Source organism: Medicago truncatula, chromosome 4, assembly GCF_003473485.1.
Source record: "Medicago truncatula cultivar Jemalong A17 chromosome 4, MtrunA17r5.0-ANR, whole genome shotgun sequence".
NCBI lineage: Eukaryota > Viridiplantae > Streptophyta > Magnoliopsida > Fabales > Fabaceae > Medicago > Medicago truncatula.
Genome location: NC_053045.1, coordinates 14,073,822 through 14,098,109, shown reverse-complemented (window position 1 = coordinate 14,098,109; position 24,288 = coordinate 14,073,822). Strand labels below are relative to the sequence as shown.

The 24,288-nt window shown below is 35.5% G+C and overlaps 3 protein-coding genes across 8 annotated transcripts; 2 read left to right on the top strand and 1 right to left on the bottom strand.

Annotated features, from left to right (window-relative positions):
• Window positions 1–2,638: 2,638 nt before the first annotated feature.
• On the top strand, window positions 2,639–4,319 carry LOC25491902 (glucan endo-1,3-beta-glucosidase). The gene is made up of 4 exons (XM_024780469.2): window positions 2,639–2,690; window positions 3,446–3,532; window positions 3,688–3,918; window positions 4,258–4,319. Exons 1-4 carry the CDS (start codon window positions 2,639–2,641, stop codon window positions 4,317–4,319), a joined length of 432 nt encoding a protein of 143 aa, XP_024636237.2.
• Window positions 4,320–4,980: 661 nt separating this feature from the next.
• LOC25491901 (probable acyl-[acyl-carrier-protein]--UDP-N-acetylglucosamine O-acyltransferase, mitochondrial) lies at window positions 4,981–11,149 on the bottom strand. Of its 6 annotated transcripts, XR_005645866.1 has the most exons (4): window positions 10,700–11,149; window positions 10,000–10,076; window positions 8,749–9,775; window positions 6,254–8,718 (listed from the first exon to the last, which is right to left on the bottom strand). XR_005645866.1 is itself a non-coding variant. In XM_013599946.3 (3 exons), the coding sequence occupies exon 3, from the start codon at window positions 6,214–6,216 to the stop codon at window positions 5,218–5,220; it is 999 nt and encodes a 332-aa protein (XP_013455400.1). In that variant the 5' UTR covers window positions 6,217–6,247; window positions 10,000–10,076; window positions 10,700–11,052; the 3' UTR covers window positions 4,981–5,217. The 6 variants fall into 6 exon arrangements, 4 of the variants coding, with proteins under 4 accessions (XP_013455400.1, XP_024638615.1, XP_024638613.1 ...); XM_013599946.3 differs by lacking the exons at window positions 6,254–8,718; window positions 8,749–9,775 and adding an exon at window positions 4,981–6,247 and having other exon boundaries at window positions 10,700–11,052; XM_024782847.2 differs by lacking the exons at window positions 6,254–8,718; window positions 8,749–9,775 and adding an exon at window positions 4,981–6,134 and having other exon boundaries at window positions 10,700–11,052.
• A 7,346-nt stretch (window positions 11,150–18,495) lies between these two features.
• On the top strand, window positions 18,496–22,056 carry LOC112420783 (uncharacterized). Its single transcript, XM_024780468.2, has 2 exons — window positions 18,496–21,457; window positions 21,545–22,056. Exons 1-2 carry the CDS (start codon window positions 18,496–18,498, stop codon window positions 22,054–22,056), a joined length of 3,474 nt encoding a protein of 1,157 aa, XP_024636236.2.
• The last annotated feature ends 2,232 nt before the right edge of the window (window positions 22,057–24,288 follow it).

Here is a 24,288-nt window from a genome sequence, read left to right as displayed (position 1 = left end):
TATATAAAAAGTCTAATTTAAATTAAAATAGGTTTAATTGCACTTTTGGCCCCCTATCTTTTCAAAAGTTGCGATTTTGACCTCCTAACTAATTAAAATATAAAACAGCCTCATATGTATTGGATCTTTGGCAGTTTTGGCCCCCAAAGCCACTTTTGGCCCCTATCTTTCCACTTTTGGTCCTCTATCTTTCTACTTTGGGGGCCAATACTTTGTTTTAAGACATAAATTTTAGTTTGTGATCTTGCACGCTTGAACAAATATTAGCATATCTAATTGAACTTTTAATACTTTGTTATCATCAAAACTTAAGAGACATTGTTTAAACTCATTTTGTTCCAACAATCTCCCCCTTTTTTATGATGACAAACACAAGTATTAATAGTCAATTGTTGTTAATCTAATTAACAAGTTGACTTTAGGGTCTGAGGTTTGTAAGATCTCCCTAAGTTTAATAGTTCTTAAGGTGAGTTTTGTAAACTCCCCGAGTTCAATTCAAGTTAATTAAATTCATTTTAAATCCAAAATAATTAAATAACGCATCACTCATAATGAAATCACATTAAATCCATAAGCTAAGAGGTAAGAAGTTGATTCCTAAGTTAAATTTTAAATGTATTTAGTGGACTCAACCTAAATACTTATATGTCTTACTCCCCTTTTCTCATCAACAAAAATAATGAAAAGAGTAAGAAAAGATTGGATAAAACATTATTATAAGCAACGAATGCAAATTATATATATATATATATATATATGAAACAGTTAAGGCACTAAGTTAAAAATTGTATGAGAAGCATAAATATATTAGAAGCAATAATAAAACATAAGAAAAAATTGAAGGGCGTGCAACTAAGGATTTAAGGTTTATGCTGATTCTTCATCATCTCCAAGAGAGCAGCAATCCCAGCATTTGTCTTTGCTTGCTCAGCCAAAGACTCCTCATGTTGCTTCTTCATATTTCTTTCTAGCTCTTCTTGCTTCCTTAGAGACTCTAAGTGTTGCTCCTGCATATTTTTCTCCAAAGCTTCTTGCTTTCTGATAAGTTCGGTTTGAATTTCTCTCTATCTCTTCTGCTCAAGATGTTACAACTTCGTTTTCTCTAAACATGCATAATTTCAATTTCAAATTCGCAACGTAAGACAATCAACATACAAAATATCTCATCACAAGTAAAATCCTCAAAATCAAGAGTAATAAATCTCAACATGTCATGTGTCACTCCACAAAACATTCATCACCATGATACAATTATCCTCATCATATAATTAACATTTGCCAAAAAACGGTATCAAAAGACAAAGTCATAAGAGCGACACCTCTACGTTAGAGCCTATATAGACTCTAAGCGAAAGCAAATAAAACGAGGAAGCATCCAAGCATCAAAGAAAAGCAATCACCTCAATCCTGCAAATCACCTACGCCATTCAAAAAAATGACATGGTGGTCAACCGAACGACCACTAGAGATTAGATTATATTTCACAAATAATATATAATCAAATGAAAGTAAAGCAACATGTTCATTTTCCAATGATTCCATAAACACTTAATTAAATCATCCAATAATAAATTTCCGCCTCAACATTATTCATCAAACATACAAGCATAATAAAGCAACGTATAAAAGTTCACCTTTCCAGATACACACAACATTAATCAAGTTTCACCAAATAAATATTAATCCAACATTTTTTTTTATGTATCAGTGATAAGAATTTTCTTGGATAAAATATGGAAGTGAAGTACTATTTTTTTAATGCATTGGTAGTTAAAAATGTAGTACAATGTCTGAAATGCGGAAAAAATGAGTTAGATATCAACATTTAACAGTAATATAAAAAAAAAATATATATATATTAGTTATGAATTTGATGTCATTAAATTTTCTTAAGTTTATATTAGATTGAAATTAATGTATTATAAATACTTTTATTTTTTAAAAATATATAAAAAAACTGACTTTAACTAATTGATCGGTCACAAATTGTATATATATTTTTTCAGTTTATTATCCACAACAAACTTTGGATATATATTTTAGGGAAATATTTTAAGTTTTATAAGAAACTATTACTTTTTCAGATATTATTAGTGATTTGTTTTTTATTTATATGGAGTACATCCTCTTATATGATATACCCCCCCTAAATCATCTCACTTTAAAAATATATTTCATGGAAAATTTCAGTTTTATAAGAAAACTATTACTTCCTTAAAAAAACTATTACTTTTTCAAAATTTATTATCAATTTGATTTTTTTATGAGGAAATCAATCACATTTATTTGAATCAAAAATTAAAATTATCTCCTTTTTTATTATAATTATAATATTTGTTTCGCTCTTGTGGGTATTAAGATCTCTCTTTTTTTTTAATCATAACATAATATATCTTTCTTTTTATTTTTATTTTAAGTGTAATGTTTTATTTTCTTTTGAAATATATATAAGACATGTCTTGCAATATTGAGAAATTATTTATAAGATATGTTACGATTTTAATGTATAAGCTTAAGGTCGTGTCTATATATAGACACGTGGGTTGTATCAATTTGAAGAAAACAAAAACCCTCTTAATATATAAGAAGGGTTTACCTTCCATCTTTTTATTGTTGATCAAGTTCTATGTCTTTTAATATGGTTATTTTGTTGCTTATTGTTCTTATTGGGTTGAAGACATCGGTTATAGGTACGTATCCTGTCTAATTTTGATTTCTATGTGTCTCCTTCAAGCAACTTTTTATGTTGATATTTATAAAACAAAATTGTTTCAAGTCCATAGAAAATACAAAAAGAAGTTATATGTTTTTTTTGTGGTGTTTGGAATTCAAATATCAAATCTTGTATATATTATGTATTATCCCTACCAACCGAGTTAAGTTCACGGAAATAAAAGTTATATGTTTTAATCTCACACTAACAAATAAAAGAATATAGTGTGGGCATTTTATTTAATTTAAATTTAAGAGTTAATATTTTTATTTTAGAAGAAGAATTTGAGCGTCTTTTGTTTTTTAGTCATGAATTTTTTATTTTTTTTTGACAAATAGTCATGTAAAACTTATTCGTTAAATATTTTGTTCATGATCATCTTTTGTTTTTTGGTCATGTAAAATTTATTCTGTTGTTTTTGTTTCTCTAAATATGAAATTGCTATTTACGACCTTGTAAAATAAGAGAATCCATTCTTTGATTTTTATCTCTTTAAAGTATGTTTGTCCCATAACAAACGAGCGAAATTTAGTTTTTATTTAATTTAATTTATGTTTTTTGTTTTTGTTTTGATTCTTTAGCATAATCAAGTGTTTCAATGACACCGCTACATGTTAATAAAAAAAATAGTTTTTTTTTTTTCTTTTCTTTTCGAGATGAAATTTAAAATTTATTCCTTTTACTGAAATCACAAACATATTCATCTGATTGTATTTGTTTAATTTAATGTAGGAGCACAATCTATTGGAATATGCTATGGGAGAGTGGCAAACAACTTACCTCCTGCAAAGGAAGTAATAGATCTTTACAAATCAAATGGTATTGAAAGAATGAGAATATATGACCCTTTTCAAGTAACCTTGGAGGCTCTAAGGAAATCTAACATAGAACTTGTCATTGGAGTCCCTAATGAAGACATCAAATCAATTGCCAATAGTATTTCATCAGCAACTAATTAGGAGCACTTTATGCAGCTCTTGAGAAAGTTGGAGGTGCTAATTTGGAAGTAGTCATATCAGAAAGTGGATGGCCTTCTCATGGTGATGTTGCTGCATCAGTTGAAAATGCACAAATCTACTATGAGAATTTAATTAAGCATGTTTCTAATGGGACTATTAGTAGACCTAATCAAGCATTAGAAACTTATTTATTTGCCATGTTCGATGAAAATAAAAAAGGACCTGCTGAAACAGAGAGACATTACGGTTTGTTTACTCCTAATAAACAACTCAAGTATCAAATCAGTCAATTACTTATGTCTTCTAACTCAACAACTCCCCAACCAGAAGAAGGAAGGATCTCTTCTAACTCAACAACTCCTCAATCAGAAGAAGGAGGAATATTATCTATGTGTTTCTCGTTATTATTTCTTTACTTTATTTAATTAGTAAACATTTTTTTTTTTAATTTCTCATGATATTTAATTTTTAGAAGGAGGGATATGTTCTATTTTTTTTTTTAATTTTATACCACTTACATCGGACCTTAGTGGTGATATTATGTTAAATTTTTGTTTCTTAGTTTTATAATATCCTTTATTATAGCCCTTGTTAGCAAGAATATATTTTATGCAACACTCAAAATTGTTCAGCCAAATACTGACTAAATTGGGTAAACTTTTAAGTTTGAGCTCATCCCTAAAGTGTGTTTCATAAATTAAAAAATTATCCCTAAAGTGTGTTTCATAAATTATAAAACTATGGACTATTTTTCTTCCCTTTTTTTTTTTTTGGTTTGAATGATTGATATTCAAACATCCAGGAATCATTTATGATTTTTCGTCTTATAAAGTACTCCCTATGATCTCATTTAGGAGCAACTTTTTTCCCTGTTCATTGAATAACTAATGTACCTTATCTCTATTATTGCAATAGAATGTGCCCCTAAGTCTCAATTCTCAACTTGGCGCAATTGCTTTTGTTTTCTATACAATTAGACTCTAATAAACGTTTAATCTAGATTTAAACCCCTGAATAATGAGTAAACCATAAATTGGTCCCCGTCTTTGTAAGTCACTCTCAAATTAGTCCTCGATTCTATTAATATTTCAAACCAATCATTGTTTTTCTCAAACTTTTGAAAAAGACAGAGACTATTTGAAATGTTAATAGAAGCAGGGACTAATTTGAGAATGACTTACAAAGACAGGGATCAATTTGGTGGTTTACTCCCTAAATAATCCTGTTATAGAGCTCAGAGCTCAACAGACCACACTTATGTCAATCTTTTGACACAATTCATAAAACAATTGATTCAAAGCAAAAACATACATCAAAATGGAAATCAGGATATTAGTTTTTATCAGTTCAATTTTTGAGAACCGGATACAAATCAGTATTATTGAGTACCTAGCTGTACAAAAATTAAGAGATATGTAACGAATTATTTCACTCTCATCCTACAAGTGTTTAATGAATACAACAAACTCTCACTTGAGTTGAAAACTGCATGACATATCTGCAAAATAATAAGTATTCATAGTGAAGTGCCCCTAGCAGCATGCTTCAAGAGCCATTCCAGCATCCATACTTGCATATTCCACGACGATCTTCAGCAAAAGAGTCGCGAATAGACTGCAACATAGCACGCACAGCAGGAACGTGAATCAATCCTTCATGCTGCTCCACTTGTGCAATCCTTTCTTCAAAAGACCCTATTGTTGTATCGGTACACATGAATATCTTTCGATAAGCTGTTTTGAGGTTCCTGATCTCTTCAATGCTGAATCCACGTCGAGTAAGGCCTACTAAATTTAGACCACGAAGCTCGGCTCTATCCCCGGCTACCATCATGTACTTTGGGACATCTTGTGAAACCACGGAACCACCACCGAGAAAAGAGAATGAGCCAAGGTGACAAAATTGGTGAATAACAGTTGCACCAGCAGTGTGAACATAGTCTTCCACCTCAACATGTCCAGCTAGAAGAGTGTTATTAGCAAAAATATTGTTGTTGCCAATCTTGCAATCATGGGCAATATGACAAGCTCCCATAATTAAATTTCCATTCCCAACTACTGTTGTGTCAGTTGACTTCGAAGATCGGTGGATTGAAGTATGCTCCCTAATATCATTATTATGTCCAACTTCCAGGAAGCACTCATCCTCTGGCTTGTATTTCAAATCTTGACATTTGACACCAACCACAGCATGATATCCTATTATGTTATTGCTTCCAATGACAGTACATCCAGGATAATCATCACCGACAACTGCACCAGTCATCAACATGCAATTGTCCCCTAAATCGGTATTTCCAAAAATATGGCTTCCTGGATAAAGTTGACAACCATTCCCCAGCTTTGCAGAGGAACTGATAGAACAAAAAGGTCCAATGGAAACTCCCTCACCAAGAACAGCATTGGGGTGAACAATGGCACTAGGGTGGATAATAGACTTGGAAGCATAACCCTTTTCCTCATCTGCAACATAAGAGAAGAAGCGTGGCTGGATTATTCGGAGAGATGAGTAACAGGAGCTTCGCATGCTGAGTTTGATCAACATGTTTGGTTTGCTATGGCTTTCGCTTCACCGGCTGCACAGTATTATTTTTTTTAAATGACTAGCTTACGATATTTGTTAACGCATGAAGTTGTACATAATAAGAGGGAAAAAAGAGTAAGGGAGATTCACGTGCAATAACTAAGACATCACTTCCACAAAAAAAAAAATTAAGACATGATCAAAGACAAAAAATGCAGACTGTTTGGAATGCATGCTAAAAAATACGTAAAATTTTACATGGACAAAAATGGAGGCCACATAATGAAAGAGATTCTCTTCAGACAAGCTTACCAAAATTATACCCATTTTAGAAATATTCATTGTGGAATCAATGCTAAAATATAAACATGCATAATCTGAGTTAAATACAATAAATTTCTGGCTTACAATATATCAAATACTGTTTATCTTTCATTTTGTTCTTCAAATATGAAGCTCTTTATCATTAAACATAATGTTTAGTAGCACATGCCTGGAACTTAACAAACACAAATTCTTATCAAGTAAAATAATGGATAAGTGTAATATTTTAAGCAGAATCAAAAAAGAGAAAAAGAAAAGTAGGTCAAATATTTTGAAATGAAATCGCCATTGTTTTCCTCAGAAAATTTGTTTCTTTTTCTTAGTAACTTGCCAAATGCCAATTGTCAATAAAAAGAATGCAGTATCGCTGTCTAACTTTTCGTATTTTATTAATTTTATACTTTCAGAAAAAATAAAATAAATACAAAATCAGAATCTTAAATTATTTCATTATACTTTCCTTGTATAACCTCATAAAGTTAAAGATTCAGAGTCAAGTGAAAAAACTCAAATGCTGAATAAGGCGATAGCATGCCATCCTTTCCTACATTTATTATGGCGTTTTCTGACTTTGTTCCTTTTGTACCTTTTGTATAAGGAAGTTTTTATTTTATTTTTTGTTTTATATACAACCATGTTATAGGTACGAATCCACCGCCGTTTAGCATCAACTAATCTTCGTCAGTGAGCCTATTGAACACACAAAGTAGGTTTTCCCCTCCCTATAAGAAAGGCTTGTAACCTACCCTTCTATAAAATATTGAATTCAATAAACAATCACAACAAAGAAGTGAGGAAGTATTTTGATTTTAAAGTTTTCAGCAACAATGGAGAGGAGCAACGGAAAAGCCTGTGGGATTTGTGGGAAGTGGTTTGCCAGTTGGAAAGCCATTGGAGGCCACATGAGATCTCACTTGGTCAAATTGCCGATTCCCCCAAAGCTTGAAACTAACAATCAAGCTCTAGATAATTCAGCCGATTTAACCCAGCATCCAAATCAAACTGCTTCCTCACTGACTTTCCATCCTGAAGAACACCAAACACAGAACTTCCGATCTATGAAACGCAACTTCTCTGCCTTCTCTGCAAACTCAAACAGAGAAAAAGAATCTGTGTCTTACCCAAAAACCCCAACCCGCAAAAGATCCAAATGCCACCGCAAACTTAATGTGGCAGCTGATACAAAAGATCTGCCAATAGATCCAGATGTTATGATGTTATGGGGGTTTTACAAAGATGCACAAAAAAGGGAAGAGATCAAGAAACAAAAAATAAAGGAAACCAACAAAACGAAGGAAAAACACATTGAAGGCAGTAGAGATGACTCGATTATTCAAGCTCACACTCAAGTCAGCTTCAAGTGCCAGAGGTGTGGAAAAATGTTCCGATCTTATCAAGCTCTTTGTGGGCACAAAGCATACTGCAAAAGTGACAGCGATGGTGATTTTAAAGATCAGAAACCTTTTCAGTGCCCATATTGCGACAGAGAGTTCAAGACTGCTCAAGCACTAGGTGGACACAAGAGGGTACACTTTTCAAGTGCTAATGAATTTCGAAGTGTGTCAGTGGATCTCAATTTTCCAGATCCTAAATGAAGAGGCTAGCAATTGTGGAGATAAAAATTTATAGATTTCATTTGTGATTCTGTACACAGTTATTAACTGTGTTCAGCTCTGAATGATAAGAATTATATATTATATATGCTTTCAAACATTTTAAGTTTTTACAACTTGACATTTTGGGTGCATATTATGCAAGAGAGATCTTTGTTTTGATCATCGTTTAAGTGTTATTGCTTCTTTGTTTATTATTTCATGTTATTTAGTGTTATCAAGTCAGATCGTGGAAATTATGTTATGCAACAGTGCTATAGTGCCATTATAGTCACTATTTGACAGCACTTTGTACTAAATAGCATATCACAGAACAATAGTGATTTGTTCAAATTCCGCTACAAGGCTGCTATTTAACAATACTGTTGTTGTTTAGCCTAACAATTTTTCCCTATCTCCATACAGACCAAAATAATCATATGTTCTTGTTTGCACGTGTAATCTTCAACAACTCCTACTCTGTTTTTGAATGTTGGTAAAAATGTACAAAGGCAAGGATGACTGGCTTCTCTAATGGGACATTAGAACACTGATTCTCACAAGGCTTGTACTGATGAACAGTGTTGTTAAATGGAAGCCATGGCACCTCCAGTGATGGCACCTCCAGTGATGGCACCTCCAATTGGTGAAAGGATGCACACCATGTAGCGCCATAGGCCTCAATGGTGTGTTTATACTTTTAAGTTTATATGGCAGCTTTTTGGCCTTCGGCCAATGACAACACTGCTTATGAAATATTAATCCCCATACTATGGTTTAGACTAATGGACTCCAATTTTATATAATGGAGTAACACATATATAACTTGCAAAACTAAATAATACTTCTTTGTTATTAATATAGTTGTAAAAGCTTCGACATAATTACAAGTGTTGCAGATGGTCTGGTATGGTTTTCTAGGAGAGAAATTGCGCTTTGATGAATTATCCCTTTTTCAAAATTTGATAACTCCTTTGAGTTCTTCTGATAGTTTGTTTGAAGCCATCACTGGCTGGCAAAAAGGCTGAATGTGAAAGAAATAAGTTCAGATATACCGCTCTGATTCCAAAACTAACAAAACAGGGATTTGGGATGGGCTTTGGCTCTCTTTCATTCCCAAAAAAAAAAAAAAACAGGGATTTGGGATTGTGCATGGTGTGGCGTCCTCTAATGGGCAAAAAAGCGAACAAAACTGTACAGATGGCAACTAGTTCGAATAATAAAATGGAGATAAAAGCAAAACCCAAACGGTTGAGAAGGCTGAATGGAGGAACATCAAATGTGTGTGTGTATGTGGTGGTGGGGGGTTGTGTCTTTGTGCATCTCCTATTGGTTCTTAAACATACTAATAATGTTGTCAATCACAGAAATAACTGTTCAAATTCTGCTACAGCGTTGCCACTTGCTACTGTGATAACCACTATTTGATGACACTTTCTACTAAATCGCGTATCGCGGAACAATACCAGTTGTTAAAATTCCGTTACGCATAGCAGTATAGTGCCGCTATGACCATTATTTTACAACATTGCACACTACCTGAATTGAAAAATACAGATACTAGAAACATATGGCATACAGACAGAGCAGAATGGAACTGCATATTTTGCTATGCTCTCTTTTGTTGCGCCTTTATATGAAGCTCAGGAACTTTCATTTAATATCTATTTAAGGCATACGTTAGCAACATGTCAATTACCAAGCGAGCAAAAAGAAATCCACAACAAATATATAACAATTTCATCAGTCTTCTACCCTCGGGTTAAGCAATCAAAGCGATTGTTATGATATTATTACATGACAAGTAATACACACACACACACACACACTAAACACACTCATAGCAAAGAAAAGCACGATAGAAGACATGAATCAAATAAATATTCACCTTTTGCAAAGTATAGGCTTACTTTGATATGAGATATCAATCCCTGAAATAGAGACCTTCAGTTGCAAAATGTTCATCTGCAATTAATTTCCATAACACAATAGATTCAGCTTCATATAGTACATCTATGTGTATTTACTCAATCAATATTAAACATTATTAGAATGCATTAGTGTGATCAATAGCAGAAAATAATTGTTTGTTCAAATTTCACTACACTACAGGTAATATAGCCATTATATGACAACGCTTTGTACTAAATTGCGTACAGGAGAACAATAATACAACAACCAAGCATTTTCCCACTAAGTGAGGTCGGCTGCATGCATCAAATTACGCTATAATGTTTAACCATACACCGTATTTCGGTCCAACTCATTAATTTCCAAATCTTGTCTAATAGTATCTCTAATAGCTTTCCTAGGTCTTCTTTACTGCAAATTCTAATAGCTTATAGGAGAACAATAATGATTTGTTCAAATTTCGCTACGCTATAGCGCTGTAATTTAACAACACTGGAATGCATAGAAATGTTGTTGTGTCTCATACAATGTTATATTTAAGATATGAAGTTCGAAAAACACATCAAATTGAATAGACATGATGTGAATAATAATAATAATAATAATAGTAGCTTGAAAGAGATAGAGAGAGAGAGAGAGAGAGAGAGAGAGAGAGAGAGAGAGAGAGAGAGAGATACCAATGAATCAGGTAAATCAACAGTTCTCTATGGCGGTGCGGACGGCGGAGTGGAGCTCTGCTCTGGTGCAACGCCGGTGGCTATGGCGGCCGCAAATTACGCTGAAATTCCATCCTCGCGCGACCTGTTCAAAAGAGTAAGTGGATTGGGCTTTGTTTATTAAATTTGTTAAGGATACCCCCACGAAAATTTCTTATCACACCCTTCAAGCTTCTCGCGCATCCACGTTTTTTTTTTCTTTCTATTTTGCTCGGATTCTATAACCCAAAACTTAGAAATATGTTTTGAGTTGTAGAGTCTCAAACATGCAAATATAAAAGACTTGCCTATCCTTCATTCTCTAATTTCTTTGGTTATGTTTTTTGATCATTCCCAAACCTCCTAAAATTTGAATTTTGATAAATTGTGTCATATTTTAAGTCAAGTTGCTTGAACCCGTCATTTTTTAGACTTTCCCACCGGCAAACAAAAGGCTAGTTTATATTTGGTCAAACTTTTGTTGGTTTATTTAATATTTTTTCTAGATATCGATTGTTAACGAATTTTAGAATATTAAATGTTTGTTCAACGTTTTGGTTTCTAAAATCTAAAATAGGTTCAGGAATGCTGAATTTTGACTTATCTCATAATATTATTAAACATATTGATTTGTTTATGTATTATGATTTATTTCAAATACGGAGACACACCATGATCGTGTTAGAGGTAAGAGGATGAGCATGACTTCCTTGGCTAGGAAGAAGCATTTGAGGAATCTCAGACATGACAGACTCAGGTGTGAAAGTTTGAGAATGTCCCCGAGCTTGATCCTGAGCTAGCACATCCAGTACATGAGCCTAGTAGAGGGAGGCTAAGCAACATGAGGCGCTGACAAAACCTCAAGAATCATATCCTGGTGGCCCAGAGGACACGTCAGTCCTGACCATGTATTCACACCATGTGGCTCGACACATGTGGGAGGAAGATTTAAGAATCGTCCAACTTATTTGTATATGGTTTCAAGTTATTTTTTAGTTATTTGTTCAAAAATAAAAACAGTTGTTTTTTAGTTGACTATATATGTTTTATTTCTTTTGTTCCAAAATTTTTCCTTTTATGTTAAATTGTTCTTTATTTTTAGTTATTAGTTCCATTTTTTTATTGCATATGATGTTTTACGAGGAATTCATTTAGTCACAAGCATAAATGAATAGTGTTTGGGCACATACACATTAATTTTTTTTAATAATGAAAAATAAATTGATAATAAAATAATTTGGTATTTTAAGGAAATGTTTTGTTATGTTTGTGTGATTAAACACTACTCATTTGTGTTTGTGACCGTGTAATAATGTCTCATGTTTTAGGCAAAATTACACAATTAGTCCCTTAACTTTATTTTAGGTAACACTTTCGTCCTTTATCTTTTTTTTGTCACGATTTAGTCCTTTATGTTATAAAATAACAACATAGTTATCCTTTTTCATGAAAAAAATAATCAAAAACTCAAAAAAAAAATCATCAAACACATAGGCAAATGTAAATCTTCATCATACAAGCATAGAAAATCAAATTTCTTTGAAAAAAATCTCATAAAAAATGATAAGATATTGTCATTTTATAACATAAAGGACTAAATCGTGACAAAAAAAAAGATAAAGGACGAAAGTGTTACATAAAATAAAGTTAAGGGACTAATTGTGCTATTTTGCCCATGTTTTACTATTTATCTTAATTTATCCTTTTATTGTTTATACAATTCTGTCTAACTTTAAAATGTTATAACAAAAGAAAAAAATGGTCCTAAAGTTAGATACTCCGAATGAAGAGTGGTTCAGAAATGCCATAAGATTTAGTGGGCCCGAGGACCTTTCTTATGAAGAATATTCACTTATCGACTACAATTTGTTGTGTGCCTTTTCTGAGAGGTGGCACGAGCAGACATCCAACTTATATATCCCAATTAGGGAGATGACACTGACAACATACAACTTGTCATGTTTGCGACATCTTCACATCAAAGTTCCTCTTCTGGGCCACGATGACAAACTGACCAGAGTTGACGGGAGTCAGGCTGATGGTGGAGTTGATAGGTGCTAACCTAGAGGATGCTGACTATAAAGTGGATGACACGAATGAGGATGATGCACTATTTAACTTCCTGGCGTGTGAGTTCAAAAGACATTTGTTGGCAACATGGCAGGTGAGAAGATAGGTGATTGATGAGTGTGTTTTGTAATATCAAATATTTAAAGTTATCAAAACCTTTTAATTTTCTGCAATCAACTAAACTGCTTTGTGTAGACAAATCAAACTTGCAAACTCTTCCATTTTCATTTCTTTTATTTAGAGATATAATAATTTTAGCTAGTTTTCTAGTTGAAACAACAATCTATTTGGATTGTTGATTTGTAAGTTTATATCATTTAGACCATCCATGTAGGTTTTTACATAAATATGAAATCTTTTGATAAGTTATTGAGACCCATCTACATTAACGATTTATTCATTTTTATATAACACCATTAATCTTGGTGATTCCCAAAACCATGTTAAATGATTTTAGATTTGTATAGCATGATATATATGATATAAACTTACAGTCTAACAGTCAAATTTGAAAAATATGAATAGAGTAAAATGATATTTAGATGTGTAACATTACTTTAGTGTTATTTGATCCCCCCGGCTAGACACATGTGAGAGGAAGATTTAAGAATCGTCCAACTTATTTGTATATGGTTTCAAGCTATTTTTTTAATTATTTGTTCAAAAATAAAAAGAGTTGTTGTTTAGTTGACTGTATATGTTTTATTTCTTTTGTTCCAATTTTTTTCCTTTAATGTTAAATTGTTCTTTATTTTTAGTTATTAGTTCCATTTTTTATTGCATATGTTTTACGAAGAATTCATTTATAGTCACAAGCATAAATGAATAGTGTTTGGGCACACACACATTAATTTTTTTTTAATAATGAAAAATAAATTGATAATAAAATGATTTGGTATTTTAAGGAAATGTTTTGTTATGTTTGTGTGATTAAACACTACTCATTTGTGTTTGTGACCATGGAAGAATGCCTCATGTTTTATTATTTATCTTAATTTATCCTTTTATTGTTTATACAATTCTTTCTAACTTTAAAATGTTATAACAAAAGAAAAAAAGGGTCCTAAAATTAGATACTCCGAATGAGGAGTGGTTCAGAAATGCCATAAGATTTAGTGGGCCAGATGACCTTTCTTATGAAGAATATTCACTTATCGACTACAACTTGTTGTGTGCCTTTTCTGAGAGGTGGCACGAGCAGACATCCAACTTATTGTTAGCCGATATTTGTGAAAAGACTATCATTTAATGCAGTCAAGGGTTTGACCTAAAGAAGATGGACTTAGCTTTGTGAAGGAATCTATCGAAAATATATATCTTCAGCAGGAATCGAAGAAGCCGTTTTAGTTTGATGGATAAAGGAAGTTATCGAAGCACCTTCAGACTTTTGTGGATAAGATCAAGCAGTTAGCAACGGCTAGTTTCGCTTTTCAAATCGAACAGATATGATCAGGCAGTTATAGGATTATTTGTATAAATAGTAGTTTTTCTTAGGAAAAACATGTCACAATTCAATCATACTAAAAACTTACACTCAATACTGTCCGTATGGAAGCGACAAACGAGTCACGAGTTGCAAAGTATGAATATGTGCACCAATTTTCATTAAATCTTTACAAATTCAATACAGTTCTTTAAACACCTTTGCAATTTAAGTCTTTTTCGAAGTATTTTCTTCTATTGTCATTCTTTACAGAATTTCGATTGGATTCAACACGGATTGGATTCAGTTCTTTACATTTTGTTCTTGTCTTTTACTTTATCAAAAATACTTTACGAACAAGTATTACGCTTACATTCAAACCACAAAAGCACAATATGCTCCTAAGATTTACTGGTTGATCTTGCAAGTAAACATTATTGAAACCAGCGATTGTTTACCAAAAATCAGTGTAAACAAATTGGCACACCCGGTGGGACCTTTTGTGCTTTTAACTTTGAACTTTTTCAATTCTAAATTTTTTTTAGTTGGTCTGCATTGTGTATGCGTTTAAGGAATAACAAATTACTTCCTAAAATGACGCATCCTTCTATCGTTTCTGGCACAACGGCATCGAACGCTGCTTCCGCTTCAGGAACAACGACCAATCAAACAATTCCGACATGGTCTACGCAACTTAACCAGAATAGTAACATGGCTCATGTATTGGAGCCTGTAGATGCCCCAGCGGAAGAAAACGTGAATTCACAAACGTCACAGGCCAGTACGTCGAATACTATGGCCAATACTACTTCAAGAAGCAGCCCAGCGGTTACAACGGCCGCTCAAACTAGCCAAGCTGCGGGAAATATGTTTTCTTAAGGGTTTCTTAATTTGGGAAACAATGGAAGAGGACCCTATGGGATGCCAACCTCTTCGACTCAAACTTCACATACAAATACGACCATACCACCATTGTCTAACCAAGGGGAGAATATCTCGTTTGGTAGATCCCAAGAAACTTTTATTCCATTTGGTTTGCCTCAACAATCGTTGACCAACGCCTCGATGAATGCGCTAAGGCAAACCATGGCAGATACTAATCACGATATGGTCAATATGGTGACTCAACAAGTCACAATGGTCATCAATCCTTTAATCAAAGAAACCAATAGTAGTTATCAAGCCCTATCACAACAAATGGGGCGAATAGCGGATTTTCTGGGTGCACCCCAAGTGCGCGTCACGCCGGCTGTGCGAAATACGAATGCCCGGCAGAGAGAAGCACTTGTCGAAGAACAGGCAAACTAAGTGCCCAAAAATCAGGCGCAAGAAGTGCAGCCTGAGATACCAGAAGAACCTGCTAGGATTCCTATAATGGTAAACAGAAACCAGAATGCAGACCAAGTGGTCATGCAGGCCCGTTGAAATAATTACGAGGGCCAAAATAACATAGCCAATATAGTCGAAGCATTGCTGGCCCAAAATGCTTTCAATACTGGATTGCACCGTCCAAATTTTGTTTCAGCGTTATCCGAATTCGTATTAGAAACGGAGATGCCCAGAAACCACAAAATCCCCAAATTCACCAAGTTTGCTGGGGAAACGAATGAGTCCACTGTCGAACATGTTGCTCGATATATTATGGAGGCCGGAGACTTGGCAAACAATGAGAATTTAAAATTGAAATATTTTCCAAGTTCTCTGACAAAGAATGTATTCACATGGTTTACAACGTTGCCTCCACACTCCATAGTTAGTTGGAATCAATTGGAGAAGGCTTTTCATGAGCAGTTTTACATGGGCCAATCTAAAATTAGTTTGAAAGAATTGGCCAGTGTTAGACGAAAAACGCATGAGTCGATAGATGATTACTTGAACAGATTTCGACTCCTTAAAGCCCGATGCTTCACCGTTGTGCCAGAACACGAATTGGTCGAAATGGCTGCAGGTGGCTTAGATTATTCTGTTCGAAAGAAATTAGATACACAATATATTAGGGACATGGCGCAATTAGCAGATAGGGTTCGCCAAGTCGAAAGACTTAAGGCTGAAAAGGCCAGAACAAATAGGTTCCCTAAGAAAGAGAAAGTTGCTTATATCGATACTGGAGATAGTGAACCAGAATTCGATTGGGGTTCAGATTCTGGAGAGGATAACGAAATAAATCTTGCAGAATTAAAAGATGGGCCGCCTTACACTTGTAAATTATTGAGGCCATCAAATGGGAAAAACGTAGAGGAACCCAAAAATGATAAATATCCCCCAAAAACTTATACTTTTGATGTGTCTAAATGTGAAGAAATATTTGATCTTCTAGTTTCTGATGGCATAATTTTAGTGCCAGATAATATGAAACTCCCTCCTCTAGATCAGAGGAAGAAAAGGGGTTTTTGCAAATTTCATGGTTTTTTGGGCCATAACTTATCCCGTTGCACTCGTTTCAGGGATTCTGTGTAGAAGGCTCTCGATGAAGGAACACTGAAATTTGGAGAAAAGGCTAAAACAACGACTAAGCTTGATGTCGAATCTTCTAAAAAAGCCGATTCCATGTACGCTGAAGTGGTTGGTATAAACATGGTAGATGTTGTAGAGTCAAGCGACGACAAACTATTATCGGGAAAAGCTTTACCTGATGATATAGAAATGGTTATTGAAGACCATGTTCGAAATACCAGTCTGGTCACTGAGGACCAACTCCAGAAGAATGTAGAAAGGGCATATCCTAAAGCTGAAGAAGATCTAGTTGATTTTCTAAACCGCTGCAAAATTTCGAACACCAACGCCATGCTTTGTCCAAGGTGTAGCACAGTCTTCGATAAAGAGGCTGCTAAAGCAATAGAAGGCTCTCAGCCACAGACAAAGTGGAAAGGGAAAAAGAAAGATAACCGCCCTAAATTTAGTTTCAACAAAAGGGGTATCCCGTATAAAGACCATTCTGCTGGAAATTCTCAAAAGAGAAATTGGAGAGGAACTTTCAATCCATCTGCAAACTCCCCCACTGACACTTGGGTCTTTTCAGGAGGAAGAAAATCTGGCTATTCTGCCCCTCCATCCAAATGGGTGAAGAGAAAGGTCCCTACTCCTCGACTTGATGCGCCAGAAGTGCCTACCAGGTATTCTTATAATAATAATTACAAAGGTAAGCAACCTATGACACGAACTCAATGGCGTAGGTATCAGCGCCAGAAAAAAGCAACAACATTACAAGACATCACCAATGTTGACAAAGGAGAGGGTAAGCAGAAAGCTGTGTTCGAAATGGTTAAAAAGCCAGCAACAGAGAGAATCTCGCCCCCATTGTCAATTTTAAAGAAAGATCATCCCAAAGAGGATGAAGAAATGACTTCGAATTTCACTGGATCTGACCCTAGTCTCGACATAGTATGCAATGTGGTTTCTATCCTACCTGTGGAATATGACGTTCAGTCAGAAATTAACGAAGTTGAAAGTGATTTCGTCGATGAAATGACAATTCACAAGCCACTATGCTATTATGTCATGAATAACGGTTGTGTAGAAGAGCAACATGCAGTCTTTGAAAAACCAGACACTTCGATGAAGTCGCATCTCAAGTCTTTATTTATTCAAGCCAAAATCAATGGCGTGGGAGTAAATAAAGTGTTAGTTGATGGTGGAGCCACAATCAACTTGCTTCCTCAATCATTCCTGGGAAAGATTGGAATCTATGATTCTGATTTAAAGCCTCATAATGTTATTCTCACTAACTATGAAGGCACTTCAGGAAATTCTTTAGGCGCTATCGAACTGGAATTGGTGGTAGGTAGCACAAGAAGGATAACAATGTTTATGGTAGTCCCATCAAAAGCAAACTTCAATGTGCTGCTGGGTAGAGAATGGATACATGGCGTGGGTGCGGTCCCCTCTACAGCGCATCAAAGGATTGCCATATGGAAAGAAGATGGGCTAGTTGAGAACGTTGAAGCCGATCAAAGTTATTTCTTGGCTGAAGTAAACACTATTACCAAGAAAAATTTCGATAATCAGCTGGCACATATAGCCCCAGTCATATCTCCAGGACCCAAAAAGATGACTTCGAATGATGAAATGTACTCCATGAAATTGCAACCAGAAGCGGGGTTCGTGTGGGAGAAAGAATTTAGAGACCATGACTTTGTAATGGTCAACCAACAGGAAGTTCAGATAGAGAACGAAGGTTTGCTCGAAACTAGAGCCCAAGCATACAAAAACGTTGTTGATAGCCTTGTACCTAACATTTCTGAGTATGCTACCCCACCAACTGGGGGGGATGCAAAAAATTGAAATTATGTCTGAGCCCAATATTTGGGAGAAAATTACGGCCTACTTGGCCGAAAACGAATTCCAAACGGCCAAAGAGGTCGAATGTTTGAAGCAAGAGGAGATCGAGAAGCTCGTGGACGGGTCCACAAACGACAGTATCGAAGACCAGAAATTGGATTGCATTTATGATGATGAACCGTTAGGCTTCGAAGAGGATCCTATGGGATCCACTACAAAAATGAAAGCGCAAGATCCCCTCGAAGAAATCGACTTGGGAGATGGTACTGTCAAAAGACCTACTTATGTGAGTGCCAAAATCCCTGAAGGATTCAAAAATCAAATTGCAGAGCTACTAAAAGAATACAAAGATTGCTTTGCATGGGATTACAATGAAATGCCTGGTTTAAACCGGGAAGTGGTAGAATTAACATTACCAATTCGACCAGACAAAAAGCCAGTCAAGCAAATTCCCCGTCGTTTCGCTCCACAGATCCTACCAAAGATCAAAGAAGAGATCGATAGACTGCTGAAATGCGGCTTTATCAGGCCTGCAAGGTATGTAGATTGGCTAGCAAATGTAGTTCCAGTTAAAAAGAAAAATGGAACGATAAGGGTATGCATAGATTTTAGAGACTTGAATCTCGCTACCCCTAAAGACGAATACCCAATGCCGGTAGCAGAAATGCTAGTAGATTCAGCGGCGGGTTTCGATTACTTGAGTATGCTAGATGGATACTCTGGCTACAATCAAATCTTCATCGCAGAAGAAGATATCGCTAAGACCGCATTTCGATGCCCAGGGGCATTAGGGTGTTATGAATGGCTAGTAATGCCATTCGGTCTAAAAAATGCTGGTGCTACGTACCAGAGAGCGATGAATTTAATGTTCCATGATTTCATAGAAAATTTTATGCAGGTTTATATCGATGACATTGTAGTGAAATCTTCTTCGGAAGAGAGACATTTACGCCGATCATTCGAAAGGATGAGGCAATATGGATTGAAAATGAATCCTTTAAAATGTGCATTTGGGGTTTGTGCAGGTGATTTCTTAGGGTTCGTCGTGCATAAAAAGGGGATCGAGATCAACCAGAACAAAACCAAGGCAATAATCGAGATCAAGACTCCTTCTACAAAGAAAGAGTTGCAGTCTCTACTAGGAAAGATCAACTTTCTCCGGAGGTTTATATCAAACCTAAGTGGCAAGAAACAAGCTTTCTCACCACTACTCCGACTAAAGAAAGATGATGTTTTCAAATGGGAACCAGAGCACCAAAAAGCTTTCGATGAAATCAAGTCATATTTGGTAAACCCTCCGGTTCTTTCTCCTTTGTTGAAAGGCAGGAGAATGAAGTTATATATAGCAACGTCAGATGGCACCATAGGAAGTATGTTAGCACAAGAAGATGAATATGGCACAGAAAGGGCCATTTATTATTTAAGTCGGGTACTTAATGATGTTGAAACAAGATATCATCCTAGTGAAAAACTTTGTTTGTGCTTGTTCTTCTCATGTACAAAACTTAAGCATTATATAAAACCTTTTGACGTTTATGTTTACTCCCATTTTGATATCATTAAGCATATGTTGTCGAAACCAATTGTACATAGTAGAGTCGGAAAATGGGCCTTAGCATTGACAGAATATTCATTGACTTATCAATCATTAAAAGCTGTCACAGGCCAAATCATGGCCGATTTTATCGTAGATCATTCAGTAGATGAAGTGTTGACGACTGAAATAGACAACCATCCATGGAATTTATATTTCGATGGATCTAGTCATAAAAATGGTACTGGCGTGGGGATAATGATAATCTCGCCCAAACACCATATATTTAAATACATGTTTCGAATCAATCAGCTTTGCTCTAACAATGAGGCTGAATATGAAGCCTTAATTACAGGTCTAGAAATCGCACTCGAACTGGGGGCAAGATACATCGAAATCAGAGGAGATTCTGAACTTGTCCTTAGACAGATGACAAAAGAGTATAGGTGCGTTAAGGAAAGTTTGGTCACCTATCATGCAATAGCTAGCAGATTGTTAAAACAGTTCACCCATGTGGAAATTCGGCACGTACCTCGAATGGAGAACCAAGATGCAAATGATCTGGCACAGAGGGCCTCTGGATACAAAATACCGAAGGACCAGACGCAAGAGCCAATAGAGATTAGAAACAGACGAAATTCGATGGAATCATTCCCTAGCAAATCGTTAACGCCAAAACTTGGGGGGACTGAAGCAAGTCAAAAGTCCATAAAAGGTACAGATTTTGTCGAAATTTTTGTCATTAACGATTTAAATGAAAATGATTGGCGAAAACCCATAGTGAAATATCTGGAACATCCAGATGGAACCACTTGTCGAAAAGTGAAATACAGGGCTTTAAGCTATGTAATAATGGGCAGTGAATTATTCAAAAAGACTTCGGAAGGAGTTTTGTTGAAATGCCTAGGTGAAACAGATGCATATTTGGCTTTTTCGAATACACACGACGGAAGTTGTGGAACGCACCAAGCAGGCCATAAAATAAAATGGCTTTTATTTCGACAAGGTTTATATTGGCCGACTATGCTCAAAGATTGCATAGAGTTCGCAAAAGGATGCCAAGGGTGCCAAAAATATGCCGGAATTCAGCGCGTCCCAGCAAGTGAACTTCATGCGATAATCAAACCTTGGCCATTTAGAGGATGTGCTTTGGATGTGATAGGGGAAATTAAACCCACTTCATCGAAAGGATATAGATACATCTTAGTAGGAATAGATTATTTCACAAAATGGATTGAAGCAATCCCATTAAAAGATGTTACTCAAGAAGAAGTTATAAGCTTCATCCAGAAGTTCATTATCTATAGGTTCGGTATTCCAGAAACCATAACCACAGACCAAAGATCCGTATTCACTGGTCGAAAGATGGCAAAATTTGCCGAAGATACAGGCTTTAAATTGCTGACTTCGACACCATACTACGCGCAGGCAAATGGTTAGGTTGAGGCAGCAAACAAAAATATCATTGCCATTATCAAACGCAAAATAAAGGCAAAACCAAAAAATTGGCCTGAAATTCTAGGCGAAGCCTTGTGGGCATGTCAAACATCTCCAAAAGAGTCGACGAACACCACACCTTCTAGGTTAACATTTGGTCATGATGCTGTGTTACCGGTAGAGATTTTGCTTCAATCAGTCAGAACCCAAAGGCAATGCGAAATACCAGTTAATCAGTATTGGGACATGGTCGTAGACGAATTGACCGATCTCGATGAAGAAAGATTAACGACGTTAGAAGTCCTTGCAAGACAAAAGGAAAGGGTAGCAAAAGCATATAATAAAAAGGTAAAATCGAAATTTTTCGCCCAAGGAGATTTGGTATGGAAAGTCATTTTACCAATGGATAAGAAAGATAGAGTTTTGGGAAAATGGTCACCCAGTTGGGAAGGACCATGGCGGATATTGAGAGTCTTTTCGAACAATGCATATGAGATCGAAGAATTAGATGAAGATCGAAGGATCTTGCGAATAAACGGAAAGTACTTGAAAAAGTATAAACCGACATTACAAGAAATTAAAATTATGCAGGAGTAATTCGAAAAGAAAAGTTCCAATATAGCATTTCATAAGGCCAGCTAATGGGCGGTTTACACGATAAAAATTCCAAAATGGGCTCTAAAGAGCGCAAAAGTAAACCATTACAAAAGGGATGCTATGAAACTTAAAAGAAAATTCTAAAAGGATGTTTCTTCGATGGAACGACCTACATAAGTTGGCCAAAGCCAAAAAGGTCGAGAAACCACCGAAGCTCACTATCAAGACGACATCGAAGACAGAAGCGCTGAAGATTGTATAGTTCATCCTCAGCAGGATGAATTCCTCGATAGTTGCGTCTCAACCCATCTCCAGGGCAGTTGTGCCAGTTGTTGCAGAATCGGCGACGAATTAACTAGGGGGGCAGCAACCTCTTGTACCAGCCTGAAACGAAGCGAAAATAGGAGTCCCCTCCCGTTATCTCCCTGCGATAACGAGCAACATTCTTCGTCTCCAAAAGAGACCAAAAGTCATTGAAGAGTTCAGTGGTATCAGGAGTGATACCGTCAAGCGCCCTCAGCATTACATCAAAGTAAAGAGCGCTCACAGAGCCAGCGTCCATAGCGTTCCTAAGCAAACGCTTGACGGTAGGAATGCATGGCTCAACATCTAGCATGTGTTGAGTGCATCTCAAAATACAAAACATGGGATTCCCATGTTCCCATAAACGAAGCTTGAAATCCAACTTCAGATGGGTAGGTTTCAGATCGGTGAGTAGCCTGATGCAATCCTCACCAAAGGCTCTAGAGACCTTACGATCTCTACAGAGGGCATCAATTCTCTTGTTTTGTCGTTGAAAACTAAAAAGATCAAACATGTTGTGCTTGGCAACCCTTGCTGTAACGCCCACTTTTGTTTAATCGTTTATTTAATCGAGTTTAGGTGATTATATTATAATTATATAATATATGCATGATTTTGGTATGTTTTGATGATTTATGATGATTTGATTGATGACGTGATAAGTTATGAGTTTTGGAGGATTTGATTATGATATGAGATTTATTTTATTGTTAAATAGAATAAAGATTTGAAAATAATATAAAATATTTAGTTGAGGGCTGTTTTGATATTTTAGATAGTGTTGGGGGAGAAAGTGAGATAAGATAAGTATTTTAAGAGGAGATATAAAAGGTTAGACCTAGTTTAGAAAAAACATAAAGTACGTACGACTGTTTTTGGAGAAAAAGGAAGAAAAAGCCAAGAGAAGAGGAACCTAGAGTGAGGGCTGCGATTTCTTCATACAAGGTAAGGGTGAGACTAATAACTCAGTATTGTTAATTGAATGTGATTCTGATGATTAGTTAACAAGAATTAGGAGTGAATTGGAGAAAACGAAAACTAGGTCAAAACCTTAGAATTGATGATCAAACGGTGAGAATTGGTTTAATTGATGTAGAAAGTGTTCCTAGACCTTAGATAATGTTTAGGACGAACTTTGGAATCAAAAACAAGCTTAGAACCATGTGAAACGTCGAGTTTTTGTGAATTTAGGAAGTCTGGCCGTAGCGACATTCATCGCTCGCCTCGCGAACCCTGTTCCCTCGCCTCGCGAGTTGTGCAATGCAGCTCGCCATAGCGAGCGACCTTACTCGCCATAGCGAGTTAAGGCAAAGTGCATGTTAGATTTTGTGTTTCGACCTTTTTAGTTGGACCTTGAATGCCTTAGTGTGCCTGAACATACCTAGTAATGATTAGGAATGAATGTAGGGCAAGTTTAGACCCAGAACAACTTTAGTTTGGGAATTGTTTAGTACTCGCCATGGCGAGCAAGAACCCTCGCCTCGCGAGCACCTCCAGCCTTGAGTGTTTTGAGTATTTGCGCGATTTGTGTCGCACGTTTTGATCAAGAGCGAACCCCCTTATGATAATAAGACCTAATGATGACGTTAAATGCAGTTTGTAAGCTGTTTAAGATATGTTGATATTGATTAAGTATGATTAAGGTATTGTATATTTATGTAAGATATGGAAGTTTAATTATGAAATAATTGATGTGCTATTGATATAATGATATCATCCTGTTATGTGACTTGATTATGTTGCTGCTGTTATTTAACTAGGTGCATTGTATGTATTTATATATGATGAAATGATGACGTTTAGCTCCAAGTTGTTGGATGCATGTTGATATGTTGATTACGATGTTTTGTTCATAAGAGTCCATGCATAGCATCTCATTGAGCTTAGTCCTCACCACGTTTATTAGGAGCTTTGTCCTCCGCACGATTA